The following is a 20327-nucleotide window of genomic DNA, read 5'->3' as shown; positions in this document are numbered from 1 at the left end:
TACATTCGATTATCATGAAAACAAATTGAGAACGGTTGACTAGGTACCGATGTTTTATTAGACCAAAGGTTCATTTTGCGCCGGAGTTCTCATTTAAATAGTGTTTAAAAAAGCTTATTTTCAGGTTAGACCAGCATTTAGTATTTAAACTTCAGTTTTAGTTCTAACTGTATATTTCTATGGCATCACTGTCGAAGAGTTATCAGCTGGTGAAGTGGATTTACTTATTGTAGACGTGCATTGTCTTGTATCTATGAAAAATTAAAAATGCTGCCCTTGGAGGATGCATAACTTCGAAAACGTATCCTCGCTGCGTTATGACTATGAGCAGAGAATGTCTAATTGAAGAGAACTGGCACTGGCTGGTTACTTCCGGGTTCTGGAATGGCTGCAGTAACGCATCTCTGTCCATGCGGGGGCGCTCGCGGTCGAGTGCAGAATGAATGGAAGTCAATTGGGTTTCACCCCCAGAAATCCACTTTTCTCAGGATGTAATTTTTTGTCAAGTAATTTTAAAGTTGCATTCAAAAGGGAGGGCTAAGAAAATACACTCAGCTAAAAATTGCATTTTTAAGTTCACTTATCTGTTCTAAAAATCCGTTCAAAAATGTGATGACGTCACACGATAGCAGAATGCTAGCGTGTTCCGGCCAACAATGGCCTAACCTGTAAGAAATCAAAAGGACATAAGTACTCGTTCATTCGACTTTTGACCTATAATCTATATTGAACTTGCGGAATCAACAATAAAATCTATGTTGATTTAACAAATAGCAGGTGAAAGAGACACATTTAGCCGTTTAGCCCCATAGACTCCCATTCATTTTTCGCTCGCCCGCGATCACCTCCAGTGGAATTCTAATGGAACTGCAACCAAGATGAAACACAATGGGAAGTGCCAAGGCTCTCCGTTAGACGGGCTCTGCTATGAGGCAATGACGTTTTAGGCAGCGAATGGGCATGAAGGCTCCTCACAAAACTGATTTAAGACAGACTTCTGAGGCAAAATAGAGCGTGCTTTGGTGAAAACTAAGTGAATATTTAATTGCAATAATAATTTCTATATTATACATTTTCATCCAAAGCAAAAATTACAATTGCTATATGTCATCGCACGCCTCTGGAGCAACTAGGGGTTAAGTGTCTTGCTCAGGGACACATTGGTGTCTCGCAGTGGATTCGAATCTGGATCTCTCACACTAAAGGCATGTTCCCTATCCACTGAGCCATCACCACCCCTATATAACTATATATCTAGAAAGATAATGTACCAAATACATTACAAAATGTGTTAATTTTTTCAAATTGTTATTAGGACAAAAAAAAAAAAAAAAAAAAAACCTTCCTGGAAATAGTAATTGGTTGTGTAGATTAGTACGTTTTGTAAAAAGAATTGGGACTGTTCACACAAAACGCAACTTTTCCATTGTTTTTAGACTGACGTCTTTAACCATCGAGTCACGCGCATGACGCGACGTAACATCTAAAAACATTCAAATCAAGTTAAAACATTTTAAAAACACGTGTCTTTGTGCTTTTTCCGTTCCATTGACCAGGGTTTTGTGTTTTAACAGCAAAAACACGTTCTGTGGGGTTTCATGACATGACAGTTATAGGGTGGTGATGGTACAAGAGCATCAGGACGGAGTACAGCTTGGTTTGACTTCATATCCTGCAAAGCCTGTGCGTCGAGTCTCCAATACACTCAAGTAATTAATAGTCACTCAAATATCACTGTCACACGCCTAGATAAGATTTCCCATGCCTACACTGATTACACAAACACAAAACATAGGTCATACACACACATGCTCAAATGTAAAATACACACCCAGAAAAACCTGTCATGATTATGTCACACATACAACGTATATCTGTATCCATTTATGCTTAAATGACACTCGACTGAGGCCAAGTTGCACAAAAAGCCCTTTATCCTGTTTTGGAACTCAGGAACAAAAGCTTTTTCTCAAATTAATTTATTTTTCTCCAAGAGTCAAGATCGTTTAGAATAAAAAGTACAGTACAGTACATTAATAACATACTGTACATAGCCTATGAAAATATGTTTATACAAATAAATATCAACCAATCAGAATGCATAAAATATAAAAACATTTGCATTGTGTATTGCCAGAATCATTATAACTGATTAGAAAACAATTAAATACCGCATTTGAGGATGTCTCAGCAATGTGAAGCACACGTTTGTAAGGTTTAAAGGGTTTCAAAGTGCAGTTCAGAGAAGGTGGCTGAGGGAGGGGGGGGTGGATCATTGGAGGTGTAGTCAGTAACGCTGTTGCGTTCGGGTGCGATTGTCAGCAGAGGCTCCTCGCCTACGCATGGTGACACCCACAGTCTCACCGGTCTGGTTCAGCAGGGATGAGAAGAAAGAAAGAGAGAGAGAGAGAGGGGACAGAGTACGTTAGATCAGGGGAACAGATCACTTCATCTTAACTCAGGGTCAGTACTCACAAGTGCAGGACCCACGGCAAAGATACCCCTCAGTGCTGGGCCGCCACCAGCTGTATCCTGCACATCTGTTAAATCAAGTAATCAGGAGGTATGAGCTAATGCACAAGCCAACAAACACAGCTGTCTAAAACAAGAAACATTCATAGGGTCCAATTAAAAGCTATTTGAGTTCACCTCAACTCTGATAAATGTTTAAAGGAGTAGTTCACTTTTATAAAAACTTTTTTTTTTTATAAAAATGTACTCACCCTCACTTCATCCAAGATGTCCATGTCTTTCTTTCTTCAGTCAAAAAGAAATTATTTTTTTTTGTGATAAAAACATTCCAGGATTTTTCTCCATATAATGGACTGTGATGCGCGTTTGTGACTCTCCTGTTTGAACTCGTTCATCAAAATGAACAAATCTTTTTTCGAGTCATTTGGTTGATTTGGTTGAAAAGATTCATTCATTTTTGATGAACGAGGAGAATCACGAACACGCATCACAGAACAAAGCAAAGCGAGCATGTGCTTATAAAACTTAAACTTTTGTATTTATTTTTTAAAAGAGCGATCGTTTCGCTTGATAAGACCCTTATTCATCGTCTGGTGTCGTTTAAAGCCCTTTAAAGCTGTACTGAAACTCTCATTTGGACCTTGAACCGTTTGGTTCCCATTGAAGTCCATTATATGGAGAAAAATCCTGGAATGTTTTCATCAAAAACCTTAATTTCTTTCATTAATTTCGACATCTTGGATGACATGGGGTTGAGTAAATTATCAGCAATTTTTTTTTAAAGTGAACGACTCCTTTAAAGCTTTGACTGTGTGGATTAAATGTCCAGAATTTGAAATGAAACTGACATTGCAGCCGTTGATTAAGTCTGTCGAGTGACTGCAGGATCCTCTGTTCCTCTAGTGACAGAGCGCTGATGCTGAGGGACTGCATTCTCTGGCTATGGGGTCCAACTGGACCGATGCAGGACTTATGGGTCTGAGCCCAGTCCACAACTTCATGAGCACCGTCTGACACCTCTAGTCCTGTAACAGGGGGAAAAGAGTGTTGATGCTTGAACTCATCAGTTCAGTCAAAGTCTACTTCGGGTTTTACGAGTACGCGAGGGTCCGTGTACATGTTTCACGTTTTTCCACAAGATGGCAACAATGGCACCAGCAGTTGTTTCACAGTAGGAAAAGAAGCTAAAGAGATGGAACAATAACAAAATAACAACAACAACAGATACCCACATTGACAAGCAACTGTGTAAAGGGTTTTTTTATGAGATACGCACAACTTTAGTTTAAAAGAATACAAAGACATTATTATCGGTCATAACTTCTGGAGAAAAATAGCACAGACACCGGACAAAGATGAAACTTTCTAGTCTAGAGCACGTGTGTCCATCAAATGGAGTATACTTTGAAAGGCTACACATTCGACTCTATGTATTCAGTACGCTAGCTCACAATCTGTCTTTATATAGCAGTTTAATTGAAAAACAATCCTGCCGTTCAAAAGTTTGGTGTCATGAAGAAAGAAATTAATACTTTCATTCAGCAAGCTTAATTTAATTGATCAAATGTGACAGTAAAGACGTTTATAATGTTGCAAAAGATTTCTCTTTCAAATTAATGCTGTTCTTTTTGAACTTTTGAAGTATCCCAAAACAAAAAGTATCCCGGTTTCCACAAAAATATTAAGCAGCAAAAAGCGTTGAGCAGCAAATCATCATATTAGAAAGATTTCTGAAGGATCATGTGACTGAAGACTGGAGTAATGATGCGGGAAATTCAGCTTTAGCAATTATATTTTAAAATATAGCTATTAAAATAGAAAACAGTTATTTGAAATTGTAATAATATTTCACAATCAAAGGTTTCCCCTCATATTCATATTCGCTAAAACGACTTCTCTGTCCCATGGATAAAGCTTTGACATGAGGGTACACTATTTTCATTTTTGTTGAGTATATTTAAAAAACATGCTGCATTTTTAATGATGTTTGTACATGAGATTGAACTGATTTACATGTTAGTTGTTTTTGTTCTTGCCTCTAGAGAAGGCTCATATACTGTATCTACATAAGATATCAGATATCACTTTAAATTATAAAGTACCTTCGCTGTCTGCTGTATGACCTGTTTTATTTGGGTGTTGAGTTTTTGGCACCATGACCTGTTAAACCACAAATAAACAGTTATTGAAAAAACAATAATGAAGTTATTGAAAGCAAACAGCAACATGGTTAATATAGACAAAAATGTAGGCCGATACCGATAACCGATATTTCTTTATATTTGAAAGCCGATAATATCGGCTGATAAACTTAAATCCAAATTTTTATCTAATTTTGAGAGCCTGATTACAAAAACAAGTCCATGTCCCAAGCACACAATTATAATGATGTTCTCATAATAGTGTTGTAAAGCCGATATGACAGATTTGCGCTGCACATGTTGTACCGAACCGTATTTTCATTTTTTGAAGAGATTTCAATCCTATTTCAAGAAATTCAAAAACATAAACAGTGCTCAACAAGTGTCTCAGCTCAAGGGAATAATTATTTAATAATTATTTATCAGCTTTAATATATCGGCCACATTTTCTTACCAGGCCGATAACGATATGCTGGCCGATATATTGTGCATCCCTACAAAAATGTATGCAAGTATATGGTCAACATTACATTTGCCCTTACACTATAAACTAGATTACTGTAAAACTTCCAAGGAGGCTGCATTATTTAAATTACGTTCATTTATATTTATTTATATATTTAAAATGTTCTTGCTTTCTAGTACAGTAGTTTGAAAATGAGTGCATTTTTACCTGATGAGGAAAGCTTGGCTTTCTCTGTGCGGTTCCTGCAGTTTGACTTCTGTTGTTCTTCACCATGCTACTCTCCATAGCCTGTCTCCTTATTAGACTTTTCACTGATTTACAGGGGAAAAAGCACATTCATATCCAACCAGCAACTGATCAGTGACCAAAGGTACCAATAAATCTCTGAAAAATAATGTCTTGATGTATTTCCTTGCATATCTGTGGCTTCAATGTCTAAACATCTCTCTTTATTCATTTGATCACTTATATTTTACTGGCATGGGTTTTATGTAGCCTATTATAAGTCATTGTATGTATAAAATGTTTTGTCAGAGGTTGTTTGACAAACCTATAGCCTCTTTACCGGCAGACAAGAAAAAGCCACCCATTCTTGAGGCTCCTTTGACACCACTGATCAGACTATCACCATTGATGGTAACATGGGACAGGCTGGCACTGACTTGAGGCAAAGAAGACAACGGGCCATTGTGAGCAGGAAAACTTTGAGGGTCACCTAAGTCAATTAAGAGAAAGAGAGAAACACAAAACAGATAAAAGAAAGGTCCCAAAGTATAAAAGTCACTTCTTCTGTTCTTAAGGTCTCTGTCCTCAAAGTGTAGAGGTTTCCTGATGTTATAAAAATAATTGAACCCTGAAGAACTAAAGTCCATCATTAAATGGATCCATTTCAACAGAGTAGTAAGCGGTGCATTGCTGTGCAGAAGGCCAAAGAAAACTGACCAACACCAAAAAAAAAAAGAGCCTTTACCAATGACTCCAGAAAAAGATCCCTCAAGAATCTCCAAGAAAGACACAAAGAGAGCTCAGTTCTTTAGATTGACTCTCGTTTGACTTTATATATGACAGGGTGCAGTGAAAGTTCATGGGAAGCTGATGATTTTGTAAAAAGTTGCCAGAATGTTTCTTGTAATTTGAAAGACACCTACTGAAAATGTGTCTTTTCCCCACAGCAGGTATATAATCATTCCAAAAACTTTAAAGGAAAGATAAAATGCAGAATGGGAAAATACAGAAATAGGGAAGCAATAAATAGTTAGGCTGGAACGTGCAACATCATGTTCTAACCAAGCATGACAAGACAAGTCATTTATCAGAAAAAAATGCATAGCAATGTGACACATAACATCCAATCACAACATATTTAATATTGATGGCTACTAATGTTTTCGACACCATTAACATGATGAACACAAACCTTTTGTGTACAATCTATCTATGCATACTTTCATTCATTACTTATAAAAGCCTTTGGCTTCTTTTTATTACATTTAAATGATCATTTCTAATATACAGTATATAATCTTTATATATATATATATATATATATATACATTTTTGTTTAATATTAATATTTTTATTAGGCTTCTACTGTATGTAAAAGTTTCTACCCAAGTGAAAGTATTAGATATAATGTACACTATCTGCAGAGAGCATTCACTCAATATTATCATCTCATTTTTGACAGAGGTGGCTTTAAGGGGATTTTTTTTCATCATGATTTAATATAACATTATATATATATATGTGTTTTTATATATTTCATATTTCTGTGCATTAATATTTATTTATATTATTTATTTATAATGTGGTTTTACCAATTTTTAGTCTACCAAAACGAAAATTTCCTTTTTAATGAAATTAAAAACACAATTTTTTGTTGTGATCAATAATTACAATAAAAGCCTTTCTTATGACATTCGTAGCCCCTTAACCGCCTAAATTTATTTCACAATTTCAAATAAATCCTAATCTAATTATGACTAATTATATATCGTTGGAAAGGTCTAAGACTTCTAAATAAATATTCTACCCCTGTTTTGTGTTACAAATTATGTAGGAAGAGTAATTGATGAATATATGACAAGAGTGCACCTCAAAAAATCTTTTGTAAATAAATAAATAAATATTTTGTTAAATAAATATTTTATATAAAACAAAAAAATAGGGCTGGGCAACGATTAATCGCGATTAATCGCATCCAAAATAAAAGTTTGTGTTTAAATAATATATGTGTGTGTGCTGTGTATAATTATTTTGTACATAAAAATTCACACACATGCATGTATATATTTAAAGACAAATGTGTTATTAATATATAAAATATTTATATTTTATATAAATTATGTATAAATATATATACAGTATATACATCCAAATATTTCTTCAATATAAACATGCATGTGTGCGAAAAAAAAACACACAAAAAAAACACAAACTTTTATTTTGGATATGATTAATCGCGATTAATATTTGCCCAGCCCTATAAAAATATATAGTACAGTATATTTGATTTACTGTAAATCTAAACTTCCATAACCTTTTCATAGTTTCATTTGTTTTCACTTCAGTGTTTTTCCTGAGTGTTTTCTTTAAAACAAGACCAAACTTGGGTATATATTCCAAAGCATTCTTGAATTACAACCATTTAAGTTTGAATAGTGCATTTAAACCCCCATTCTCAAAAAGGGGGGTGACAGCTAAGGGGTTAAAACGTTCTTATGTCTATTTTATGTCTTTTTTGAATTTTCAAGTTTCATTATTTGATATGTCAGGCTTTGTAGGGTTAACATAACATCCACCGATGTATAGTGAAAACATGTTATGTGATAAATACTAAGTTTGGGGTTTTCTTTACCATCTTTGCTGGCGAGAGCACTCCGGACCCCATGCCACAGCATCGAGATCTCCTCATCTGTTGGAGTCCGGTCCAAACAGATCCCGTTTTCTCCACACCTGCACCTGGGATAGTCTGGAGGGGAGAGGGAACAGATGCTTGTCTCGTGGGTGTAGGTACAGTGAGGTGGAGCTGGATCAGTTCTTTGGGTCTGGCTATCTGGAGTATCTTTGCCCAGGGCCAGATCCTGCAGACCTGCGGGATCACAGCAGGATGCCTTTGAGATGTACACGGGACACTCCACAACTTCAGCTTTCGGAATCGGAGGGGGCCGAGGCACCAAAACCTTCCCCTGGGTCTTGGCCACATGTTGCGCTTCCCTGGCAGATTGCGGTCTGATGATAGTGCCCTTCCTAACCCGGGAGGTAACGGGACACGAGCCAACTCTAGCTGAGCCTGCTCTCCGGGGAATCCGTGAGCCCCTTTGAGAGGTGGGCTCCTGTGTGCGGATGTCTTGGGGCCCTACCTCTGTCCAGGCTTGTCTAGTGGATTGGGGCCCAGTGGGGACAGCAGAGGTCTTATTGGAAATGTTTTTTGATACCCCCGTGAGTAAATTCCCATGGTCCGAGTGATCCGCGGAGAGCTGTTGAAACACTCGGTCCACCCCTTCAACTCCATCCACCTCATCCAGCCAACGCAGTTTCTTCTTAATGGTCCTATTCTGCTCCGGCTCATTGAGTTTTGTCCTGGCCAGCTCCACGCTGTCCCGGATTGATATGGCCACTTCTTTGGGGAAAAGCACATGGCCAGGGGTGTAAGTGAATTTGACATTTCCCGATTTGGATTTTAAATGGTTTTTAAGAATCCCTTTCAGGAATCGGGCGTTTGCAGATGTTCGGTTTGGTTCCTCTGTGCTTTTCAACATATTAGCCTTTTCCAATTTGGCGACATCCGTTTCATTTGTAGGATCTGATGCATGTATGCGTATACTCTCCTCCATGCTCAGCGGTTTGGATTCTCTCTTGAGCGCTGTGGCATCATCCACATCTGGATTGTGTTTATGCGACTGTGAGGAACTCAGTGCTTCTATGTTCAGGGAACTCGGTTCGGTCCGGTGATTTATGCAAAGATGGGCAGCTGAGCTTGAAAAGGCTTTGAACGGACTGTCGCTGTGTGTGTATCTGCTGTCTGGAAGAGCCGCCTGTGTTTCTGCTAAATCACATTTCTCCTCCGGGGTTCTTGTCTGCTGTTCGGATTCTGACTTGAAGTCTTTAGTCAGACTTGAGAATTGCAGAGGTGTGTTTTCTGGCACGGCTTGCGTTCTGCAGTGGGCAACCACAGATGCTTTGTCTTTCAAAATGTTCCCTTGAGGGTTTCTGTCATTATCAGGAGTTATCATATGTGCTGAGTTCTGCTGCAACAACTCTTCTTGGCAAGCAAGAGTAGACTGGGCGTTGAAGTTCTGCGATTGGTCCTTGTAATGATCAAATCTTTCTTGCGTGTGATTGTGGAGACTCCTGATTTCCTCTGCTGACTCATGATCCTTTGGTGTCAGTAAGCTGTGATTTTTTTTGCTTCCCTGGTTTATCTCCTCCAGGAAACTCTTGGCTATAGAAGAGGAGGGGTGAGATGCTGAAAGTGGGTTGTTGGACTGTCTCAACGGGGATTGAGGATGTTTGGGGGCTTGGAGCTTATAAGGATCCATAGGGAGGTAGAAAGACTGGGCACAGGCAGTGTTAAGGCTCTTCTGAGGTCCTCCATTCTCTAAGCTGTCCAGACTAGACAGACTCTCTGTCTCACTATGTGGGGTATCAAGATACTCCTGAAAATCAATATAAAAACATTAGAGCACTTATGCACTGATACTGGGAAAGTGCTTTTTGGAGATCATGTTGCATGCATGCTGCAGAGGGATGGAAAATAAATAATATAAATCATTCTAATATGCTGAAGAAACATTTCTTATTATAATCAATGTTGAAAACTGTTGAGCTGCTTAAAGGAGTCGTTCACTTTAAAAAAAACTTTTGCTGATAATTTACTCACCCCCACGGCATCCATGATGTCCATGTCATTCTTTCTTCAGTCGAAAAGAAATTAAGGTTTTTGATGAAAATATTCCAGGATTTTCTCCATATAATGGACGTCAATGGGAACCAAAGAGTTCAAGGTCAAAATGAGGGTTTCAGTGCAGGTTTAAAGGGCTCTTATCTAGGACCCCATGACGCGAAAAAAGATTTGTTCATTTTGATGAACGAGTTTTAACAGGAGAGTCACGGACGCTCATCAAAGAGCATTTGTGCTTATAAAACTTAAACTTTTTTATTTATTTTTTAAATGAGCGATCGTTTCGCTTGATAAGACCCTTATTCATCGTCTGGTGTCATTTAAAGCCCTTTGAAGCTGCACTGAAACTCTCATTTGGACCTTGAACTGTTTGGTTCCCATTGAAGTGCATTATATGGAGAGAATCCTGGAATGTTTTCATCAAAATTCGACTGGAGAAAGAATGACATGGATATCTTGGATGACATGGGGGTGAGTAAATTATCAGCAAAAGTTTTTTTTAAAAGTGAACTACTCCTTTAATATTTTCGAGGAAACCGTTTCTGTTTTTCAGGATTCTTTGATGAATAAAAGGATAAAGAGAATAAACATTTTTTTTTTTGTATCATTGTCCCTTTTGATAAATGTATTGCATCCTTGCTGAATAAAAGTATAATTTAAAGGGAGTCTAAATCAGGGGTGTCTGCAGGATCTGATCTCAGGGTTAAAAATAAAATAAAATACATTTGACTTGCCACATGGTGGCACGGTTTTCAACACTCTTGATGCTTTAAATCTTTTCCTGAAACAATCAGAGAACAGCTTCAGAGAATTAAGAGGCTTCATTTCTCAGTCCCTTCCCAATAGTTTTAGGCCTTTTTGCAAATGTTTCAATCAAGTTCAGCTGTTTTAGAGAGCGTTTACTCATTTTGAGTATAGTTTTAAAGATAATTTTTTTCGTCTGTGGAAAAAGCGTCAATTAAACAACACTAAATTAAAATTAATATAAGATTAATTTTCACACATTTGACTTTAAAACACAAACGCACACCTTTATTTATTCCTATTCTCTCTTACTTTCCCAAAATGCCATGATTGTACAATGATAGACTAATAATCAATAAAAAAAAAAACAATGTAAAAATAAAACACCATTAATTAGCACCCTCTCATGGTACGCACAGTGCGCACTGGTGTTAATATATATCACTTTTGTAATATTTCCATATGGGAAAGGATGATATGCAAGAGGATTGCAGTTTTAAAGATCTTTTGGATGCAAACATTAAAATCTTCTAAAAATGAAAACAATATATATATATATATATATATAATAGCTTACTAAAAGCATGATATTCAGACATTCCTATGAAGGGCATTTCATAAGTCTGACTACATTTGTGCACAGAATGGAACACCTTTCCAAGAATACCTAAGCCTGAAACCTATCCTATAAATAGGGTTCTTAACTTCTGTGTCCTGCTCTGCTCACAGCTCAGTGTATTAAATGATGTGTTGGCTGCAAGCCAGTGCAGGTAACATTCCAGCTGGTGTGTGTAAGAAGACATAACTGACTGTCTTAGAGGGAAAGAATGTTTGTTTGAGTTATAGAGATAGGGGAATGTGTATCTGTGGTTTCAATATGCGTTTGTGTGATTAAAGCCTCAGGATGAGCTCATCTCTTTAAAACACCTCAGTTTGTTTAGAAGATGCTGAAGCGTGTCGTGGCAGGAAGAGCCCCGTGCTAAAAGTACAATGTTGGATTTGGATCTTAAAACCTTCACAATACTCCTTAAGAAAATGCTCAAATACGCTTTTAAGAGCGGATGTAAAGTAGTTTAAGTAGCTGATGTAAATGTATAGACAGAACAGCCACTGTATGTATATTAACCTGAGGATCAGCCTGCTCCTTTACTGTGGGAACAGTGTGTGTCTCCTGTTGCGGATTGAGGAAGAACAGCTGGTTGTTCCTGAAGTGAGTCAGGCTGCTGTCCTGCAGGAGTTTGGCGTAGGCCTCAGCTGCAGATAAGGCACGCAGGTGACGGGCGCCCCCTGAAGGCTTTGGGGAGGAAGTGCAGCTTCTGAAACACACAAGTGGTTCAATGCAGGCCTTATAATGATCATCAGCTTATTTGTATAGACCTTATGCACCAGAGAAACGAGGGCGCCGTCATCTTTAGAATATTGTCTTTGAACTTCCGGTTCTGTATATTTCTATGGCATCGCTGTCGAGGAGTAATTAGCTGGTGAAGTGGATTTACTTATTGTAGAGTTAACAAAAGTTATCATGAGCATTGTAATGTTTATCATAAGCATTGTAAAGCAGATGTCTTAACAAATGTCGAACGGGAATTTTTTTTACGAGCAGTTCATTCATACCTATGCAAGATCGCTGTGAAAATACAGACCGGAAGTCAAAAGACAACAAGCACAATGCTGAAAAGGGGCGGGGCTACATCTTTCTAACAAGTTAGAAATGCAGCTTTACTATATCTATATCATTACTCCACCATTTAATAGGTTCTTACATGTTTAGCTTTCTTTTAAAAATATTAAGCCAGCTGGCATCACTAATATATATAATTGTATATATATATATATATTTGTACAGAGCTCTCTGAAAAAAATAAAAACATTCCAAGTGCAGCCAAACTTATTAATATTTTAAATAACTATACAAAACATTTTTTTTTATTAATTGTAAAATAATTTGTGGTTATACTTATTGGTTACACTTTTAAAATGCTTTTAAATAGTTTGAAATGTCACGACATGTTTATTCATATATGGCCAGAAATATTTATTTCTCAGTTTTTTTTGGTTTTTTTTAAATCTGTTTCATTTAAAAAATAATTGAAATAATTTTCAAGATAGCTCTTGAAATATCACTCTAATGGAATGAATTCTTTAACGATGTTACATGACATTACCAAAAATTTATCTCCAACCAGTAATGATATATTGTCATGGCAGCAATGTCGTACCTGTTAGTAGTGGAGGCACTGGGCAAAAATTGAGATTGATGGATAAATAAGAGTGGACTGCCTTGAATATGATGTAGCGCTTCATCGAGGTTGGGTGTTCTTCTCTTAAAGGCTGCTGCAGAACACAAATCACTTTATTTAAATGATTGATGTGACCTGACCTAATCATAGTTCAAGAAATAAAGAGTGCTTGTAGACACATGAATTAGGCCGTGTTTACACCACAAGGCTTCATGCACAGATCTGATCTTTTGAACAAGTCAGAGATTTATCATATACGACGGGTGTCTGATATCTGTGTTGGTGATTGCTTTACTATGCGATGATTTACATAGGCTGGTGGTGCCATTATTACTTGCAAGCATGGATAAGTTAAAAACTTTTGACTGAACAGATATAAACCGGGAAAAAATGGTCATTTTTGTTTGTTATTTTATCCACAGGTTGTTTAAAAGTGAAATAAAGTAGCGCAGTAAGATTACACAGTATTTCAAATGAATTAACGAGAGAAAGAGAAAGAGATTGAGTCTCTATGTAATAGTGAAGCTGTGAGTTTAATTACAAAAACAGCGTGTAAGTTATTACCTCACTGCTGAGAAATATAATGTAGCTTTCAGTAGCGAAGACGTTTCATTTGTACAATTCACAGGGCAGAGGTTGAAAAAAAGTTTCTATGCTCCTGAATGTTTCTGTGTGAGCAATATGTTACCAATTTACACCTCAAAAACTGTGAATTTTAGTGCAAGTGCATACAGACATATCTGCTTCATAATGTGACATTAAAAAGTTATTTATTAGCGGTCGCTGAATCTAATACTCGCATTTATACGTAAGTCAGATGTCCAGATATTTAACGGATGAGTCCTATGTTTCATTGAACTTACCTGGTCTTTTCCTTTGGGATGGAGAGAGATGAGCTCTTTGGAAGTTTTCTGTGGCATCCTGGACCTTCTGATGGCGCTGCTGAAGAACATTCTCCCTCAGTCTCTTCTCCTGAACATCCCACTGTTTCCTTCTCTCCTCAAGAGCCCTGGAGAGACCGCGAGACAAACAGTCAGACAGGAAGAAAATATACGCTGTTTTCGTGACGTCTGACCGTCAGACAATGCTTTAAGACATTATTCACTTGTTTCAAGACGAATGGATGAGAACTTTGGCAACTGCGAGCAGCATATCAAATGCAACACTTGATTTGAAATGGAAATGAGACTTTAATCTAATCGGCAATATCAGCTCATTGTGCGTGCTGTCGCTATCTCAGACGTTTACTTTCCAGGGTCAACAGAAACCCGAGCCTTCTCTAACAGATGGATTTCAGCTAAATTCATTTGTTAATGGCACAGAAACCAGTGCATGCCTATGCTGCAGAAACTAAAACGATGCAGAATAATTTAATCATCGTAATAAAACAACCTGAACTAACATAAAAAGGTCAAAATATTTCATTTAAAAAAAAAAATATTTGAGAATAATATTTCAAGAGGCTTATTGAGGATCTGCACACTGTAACCTGGTTGCCTTAAAATTTTAAGTTGATTGAACTGGAAAAAGTGAGTTATTACAATGAAGGAGATTGATTTAATCATCAGAAACTCAAAATAATAAGTTATCTGAACTAAATAAATTATTTAAGTTGATTTGACAAAAGAAAAAATGTTGTGATAACAAATCTTGAAAATATTGGAGCCCTATCTATGATACAAGTAAAAAAAAAAATCAAAGAAAATAATTTATAATAAAAGATTATACCGAACTACTTTTAATGAGACTTTTTTTTCTTCATTATGATATAAGGATATTTTTTTCCTTTAAAATATCAAAATTAATGGTTGCACTTTATTGTACAGTATGTGCATTTACATGTACTAGTTACCAAAGAAAGTACTGGTTAATTTAAGGTAACAACATGGTAAAGGTTAGGTTTAGGAGTAGATCAGGTTAGTATCTATTCTAGTGATTACCTGGTTATTGTTATAAATATAATAACTACATAATATGTATATGGGGAACAGGACTGTAAAATAAAGTAGTACAACATTTCAGTGTATGCATGAACTGCATTTTTAATGTATTTCTGAATAAATTGAGTGTGTGTGTGTGTGGGTGTTGGGAAGAGACACAAGGAAACCTAAACAGAGGTTTTGCCTTGGCTCTGTGGTTTTAATTCTTTTAATCTATATTTTTGTAATTAATTTAATTCTTTTAATCTTTAGGTTCCAAATCAATATCATATAATATAAAATATCCTGTCATACTCATACATCCTTTAATATACTCTATATCTTTTTTTTTTTTTACTGAAGTAGCTAATCATGTAAATTTTATTGTGTATAAAAGCCCTTCCATGGACAGGAGTTGAAAATTAGCAACAGCTATAAATTTGATACGCAACACTTCAGCTCATGCTTGGTCTTGACACTATGTTTGTTTGCATTGTCCCTGTCAAATAAATATATAAATAAATAAAATCTTTCAGGAATTACTTAATCACACCAAAAATAGCTCGGGATCTGTGTCTCGGCCTTCTCTGAACGCCCTCATCTGCCTCATCATCACTGCCTTCAATAAAGTAACGTAACTTTGCTCTTAGAGCTTCTATTTCAAGCTGGTAAATCCTGGCTGACAAATAAAGGATTAAATAACAGTATCCGTGGCCTGTAGTGAGGCTTCACTTTCAATGTGCACACGGATTGACCTGGTCAAACAGCCAGACTGAGTCATTAACGGCATGGAGACAGCTCTTAGCATATCTGACACTCACTGTCAACACCAAATTCATGAGCTGTGCATGTCTTCTGATCTCCGCTACTCTTACCCTGCAGTCTTTTAGCATAGTTGCCTCCTTGGTGAATACGCTGACGCTACTTTTTTTCCCACCTCATCTAAAAACAAGTCTCCAGAGATCAACAGGCTTAGAGCTGTGCAGTTTGATATTCATGTTGCAATGTATTAAATGTTTTAGGAAATAAATGGGCAGTTGAAATAGTTATAAAATTATCATTTAAATGGGCAGCACATCCCCCCCCCCCCATTTTTATCTATTTAATTTGTGTTAAAGGGTTATGAAGTTTCACCGCCAGAGATCGATTTTTCAAAACAACAACAACGCTGTGAATGCGTGGAATCATGAGAGTTGTCGTCTTCATTAACCTAAGACCTAGATGCTGAAAAACTTTCATGTAAATTAGTCAACCTCCCAAGTGTAATCACTATAAGGTTTTCTACACAATCTGATTTATTTGACACACTTACTTTCGTCGGCGATTTGTTTCCAGGGAAAGCTTGCGAGCCCGAGCCCGACAATACCTCTGTTCTTTTACCAGTATTTCCCTTTCATTTTCAGTCTCTCCATGTAAACCTGATCTAATGTTCCTAATGTGATGCAAAGTCAAGGAAGGTATAATTATTATAGAATAAAACATCATCTGATGATATGCACAGGCACATAATGAAAAATACACAATGACACAGCAACAAAGAAATAACATACAAATAATATCTAAACGTTATAGAATATAATAATGTTTACATAATACAGTAGTCAAAAGTACTTTGGAAACTACTATTTTTAATGTTTTTGAAAGAAGTCTCTTATGCTCTGCAAGCCTACGTTTATTTGACCAAAAATACAGAAAAACAGTAATATTGTGAAATATTATTACAATTTAAAATAATGGTTTTCTATTTGGATATACTTTAAAATATCATTTATATCTGTGATGCAAAACTGAGTTTTCAGCATACATGACAGATGATCCTTCAGAAATCATTCTATTATGAATCGTGATTTGACACAGTTATTATCCATGTTGGAAACAAATTGTGCAGCTTAAGATTTTTTTGTTGTGACCTGTGATACTTTTTTCTGGATTAATTGAAGAATAACAAGTTTAAAAGAACAGAAATTTTACAATAAAATTTCATTTTTGTTAATCAATTTAACACATCCTTGCTGAATAAAAGTATTAATTTCTTTAAAAAAAATGTACTGACCCCAAACCTTTGAAAGGTAGTCTTTGTTGTTACAAAATGTTCTTTTTACACATTTTATTCATCAAAGAATCCTGAAAATAGCATCACAGGTTATGAATAAAATATTGAGCAGCACAACTGATTCCAACATTGATAATAAATCAGCATATTAGATTAATTTCTAAGGATCACGTGACACTGAAAACTGGAGTAATTAATGATGCTGAAAATTCAGTTTAGCCTCACACGATTAATAAATAAAGCCAGTTGTGTAAGTACAGTAGTTTATACACTACAAGTCAAACTATGAGAACAATCACTTTACATTGACGCTGGTAAGTTAATTCAGACAAGGAGGAAAAGGATACGAGTAGTAAAGTTTGTCTTCCAGGACGGGCATCCCGAATATCAGGATGACACGCAGCTGACAGGTCTAAACACACTTCTCATCCATACAACAGAAGCTGCATCCTATTGACGTCGGAACGACCGCGCAAAAACATAGCTGGCAAACGCAGAATTTATCTACTTTGGTAAAAAATATAAAAAAAAATATTGGTGCTCTGAAGAATGAGAGTAAGATGAAAACAGCCCAGCCAGTGCCACAGCTAAACACAGACAGAAAGCGCGAAACCTATATCTTTAAAACTTCCTGTAGTTTGATACTTGATTTATCTAGACCAAACCCGTGTGTATGCAATTGACACTGTTTTAAATTAAAGCAGGCGAAAGTAACGTTAAGACTTTATTGCCGTTCGCTGCCGCTGAAACAGTTACGCCATGTCGGTATTTGGTAACCATCGACGCGCTTCCTTGACAACTGACACAAACTCACGGTGGAGGCGCGGTCACGTCTATCTAAGCGATTGATGTTTATCACTCTCGACACTGCTGACACCTGCTGGATGCGAATGAAATCGATTCATGGGAAAATGCCCGTGTCTGTGGCAAATGTTTGTGTAACGTAGCAGTTTCCGAACTTTGTAAAGTCAAAGTATGTCTGTAAGACGAGATAGTTGCTGATAGGCTATCTACCGCCTCGATGGCAGGAAAATCTCAATTCAGTTGAAAAATCACCCCTCTTCATAAAATGGATCACATCCAACATATATTAGATTTTTTTTGTTTATATCTTTATCTTGTAAAAGACCATTTTACAAGATGTAAACACTGGTCCAGAAACACTTCCTGTTTCAGTTTGTAACTGTTTTCTTTATTTCACATGTAAAGAAAACATCTTAAAGATGTTTGTTTAACTTTTTGATTCAGTTTTAGGCTATATTTTCTGTTGGTTGTATTTTATCCCAGCTTTTATGTAGTGTTAAAAAACTGAAACAGGAAGTGCTTCTGGACCAGTGTTGTTTACATCTTGCAAAATGGTCTGTAAAGTAGTACAATATGGACTTTACTCCATCTTTTGAAAGTTTTTTCAAAAGTGAACTACTTTAATTTTAGTCATAGGTTCTTGCTGAAGCTCAAACGTGCTGCGTAACACGAGAATGAACCTCATTGGTTCTCATGTCAAATTAACATGATTGAGCTTGTCTACCACAACTGATGTGTGAGTTGATGAATGTTTATATGTGAATAAAAGCCTAAAATCAATCTGTTCATCATATAAAGCGATCGGGTCTCTTCAGAAAATTTGGACTAAACCGCTCAATTAGTTTTACGGTCTCTTTATGAACTTTTTGAAGCGGCAAAGTGGTAGTTGTGTAGCTGTCAATGGAAGGACAGAAAGCTCTCAGAGTCAGATTTCATCAAAAAAAAAAAAAAAAAAAATCTTCATTTGTGAAGATGAACAAAAGTCTTACGGGTTTGGAACGAGGGTGAGTAAATAATGACAGAATTGTTATTTTTGGGTGAACTAACCTTTTAAGTTTTCCAAGAGTTTACCCATGTCAATTCAAAGTCAGTTTTAGGCCTAATTGAAGACATTTCCCACATTAACTGCAGTTGTGAATCGCGGGTCCACCCAGGATTGATCCTGCCTGTCACACCCGTGACAGAGCGTGAACTGAAGCAAAACTGCTGGGTTAGAGATGTTAGGCTGTGAATGTAAGCAGCTGACAAGCCTTGTCGACCTGTTCAAGTGTGCTTCTTCCAGCATGACATTTCCTCTTTTGAACCATGGCCTCTGTCAAGGATCTGTACACAACTGTCCTTCTGTGCGTGACCCTTGTAACGCTTGAGATTTATCAGAATCCTGCGCATGCGTTCAGACATCGCATCGGCGTCTGTAAATTCACACTTCACACGTGCAAAAAAGGATAAGTGAGTGAAAATGCACACATCGCAGGCAAAAACACAACAGTAGAGGGAAACAAAAGATGAGTGAGTGAATAATTAAATAATTTCACTGCGGCTTCAAAGGGCTTTAAACAATTCCAGACGATGAATAAGGGTCTTTTTTAGCGAAACGATCGGTCATTTAAAAAATAAATCAAAAAGTTTACGTTTTATAAGCACAAATGCTTGCCTTGCTCTGTTCTGTGATGAGCGTTCATGACTCTCCTGTTCGAATCGTTCATCAAAATGAACAAATCTTTTTTCGAGTCATGACTCGAAGGGTCCTAGATAAGACCCTTATTCATCGTCTGGTGTCGTTTAAAGCCCTTTGAAGCTGCACTGAAACTCTCATTTGGACCTTGAACCGTTTGGTTCCCAATGAAGTCCATTATATGGAGAAAATCCCAGAGTGTTTTCAGCAACAAAAAAAAAAACCTTAATTTCTTTTCAACTGAAGAAAGAAAGACATGGACATCTTGGATGACATTGGGGGTGAGTAAATTATCAGCTAAAGTTTTTTTTTTAAAGTGAACTACTCCTTTAAAGGAAAATACTGAAAACAATCTTTTTGTTTAATTGTCCAATGTTCTATAATAATTTATAAACAGAAATATACAATAAATTAAAAGCTTATAAGTAGTACTTCACTTATTTAGTATATTACTTTTGTAAATTACTTTCCTACCACTAGTTTAAACACAAGTATTTTATGTTTTCATACATTTAGTTTTTTTCCCATACAGTTCAATTGAAAAAGTGCTTATCAAACTTTACAATACTGTATGTTCTATACAGTTTTAGTTACATATTTACAAGCCTATATACACATAAAGTAGTATGGATTAGTTTTGAATTGCTGCAAAGAGTAAAACAAAAGTTGCACAGTAATATTTGATCTCACACTAGAAATCTTTTATAAGCCATATGTTTTACTGCCACAGTTAAGCTGGTGTTTACAAGGGATCTGAAATGAATTAATGGCTCCCAGGTTCTTGTTGCTTCTATTTCCCTCTTGAACCTCTGTTTGTACTAAGCAAATAATAAAGCCAGGCTAAGCATGTGGAGGACAAATGTAATCCAGATCTCTGTAATCCAGTTACTGTGAGACATCCTCCCTGATC

General features: G+C 36.5%; 1 protein-coding gene across 2 annotated transcripts in view; it reads right to left on the bottom strand.

Annotated features, from left to right (window-relative positions):
- Positions 1-1918: 1918 nt before the first annotated feature.
- cep126 (centrosomal protein 126) overlaps positions 1919-20327 on the bottom strand; it is a 154074-nt gene continuing 135665 nt past the window's right edge. The window contains exons 1-12 of one of the 2 annotated variants that reach the window (XM_039684144.2): positions 17286-17710; positions 16198-16317; positions 13830-13975; positions 12946-13060; positions 11853-12042; positions 7937-9737; positions 5630-5794; positions 5287-5390; positions 4575-4632; positions 3321-3497; positions 2476-2540; positions 1919-2368 (exon numbers count right to left, since the gene is read on the bottom strand). In XM_039684144.2, coding sequence (XP_039540078.2) covers positions 2288-2368; positions 2476-2540; positions 3321-3497; positions 4575-4632; positions 5287-5390; positions 5630-5794; positions 7937-9737; positions 11853-12042; positions 12946-13060; positions 13830-13975; positions 16198-16317; positions 17286-17317 — 3054 coding nt within the window. In that variant the 5' untranslated portion in view covers positions 17318-17710 and the 3' untranslated portion in view covers positions 1919-2287. Of the gene's footprint in view, positions 2369-2475; positions 2541-3320; positions 3498-4574; positions 4633-5286; positions 5391-5629; positions 5795-7936; positions 9738-11852; positions 12043-12945; positions 13061-13829; positions 13976-16197; positions 16318-17285; positions 17711-20327 lie in introns of those variants that run through there. The other variant, XM_089116510.1, reaches the window with a different exon arrangement.

The sequence above is a fragment of the Pimephales promelas genome, chromosome 10 (assembly GCF_988280905.1).
Source record: "Pimephales promelas chromosome 10, fPimPro1.hap1.1, whole genome shotgun sequence".
NCBI lineage: Eukaryota > Metazoa > Chordata > Actinopteri > Cypriniformes > Leuciscidae > Pimephales > Pimephales promelas.
This window is presented reverse-complemented; position numbering and strand designations above follow the sequence as displayed.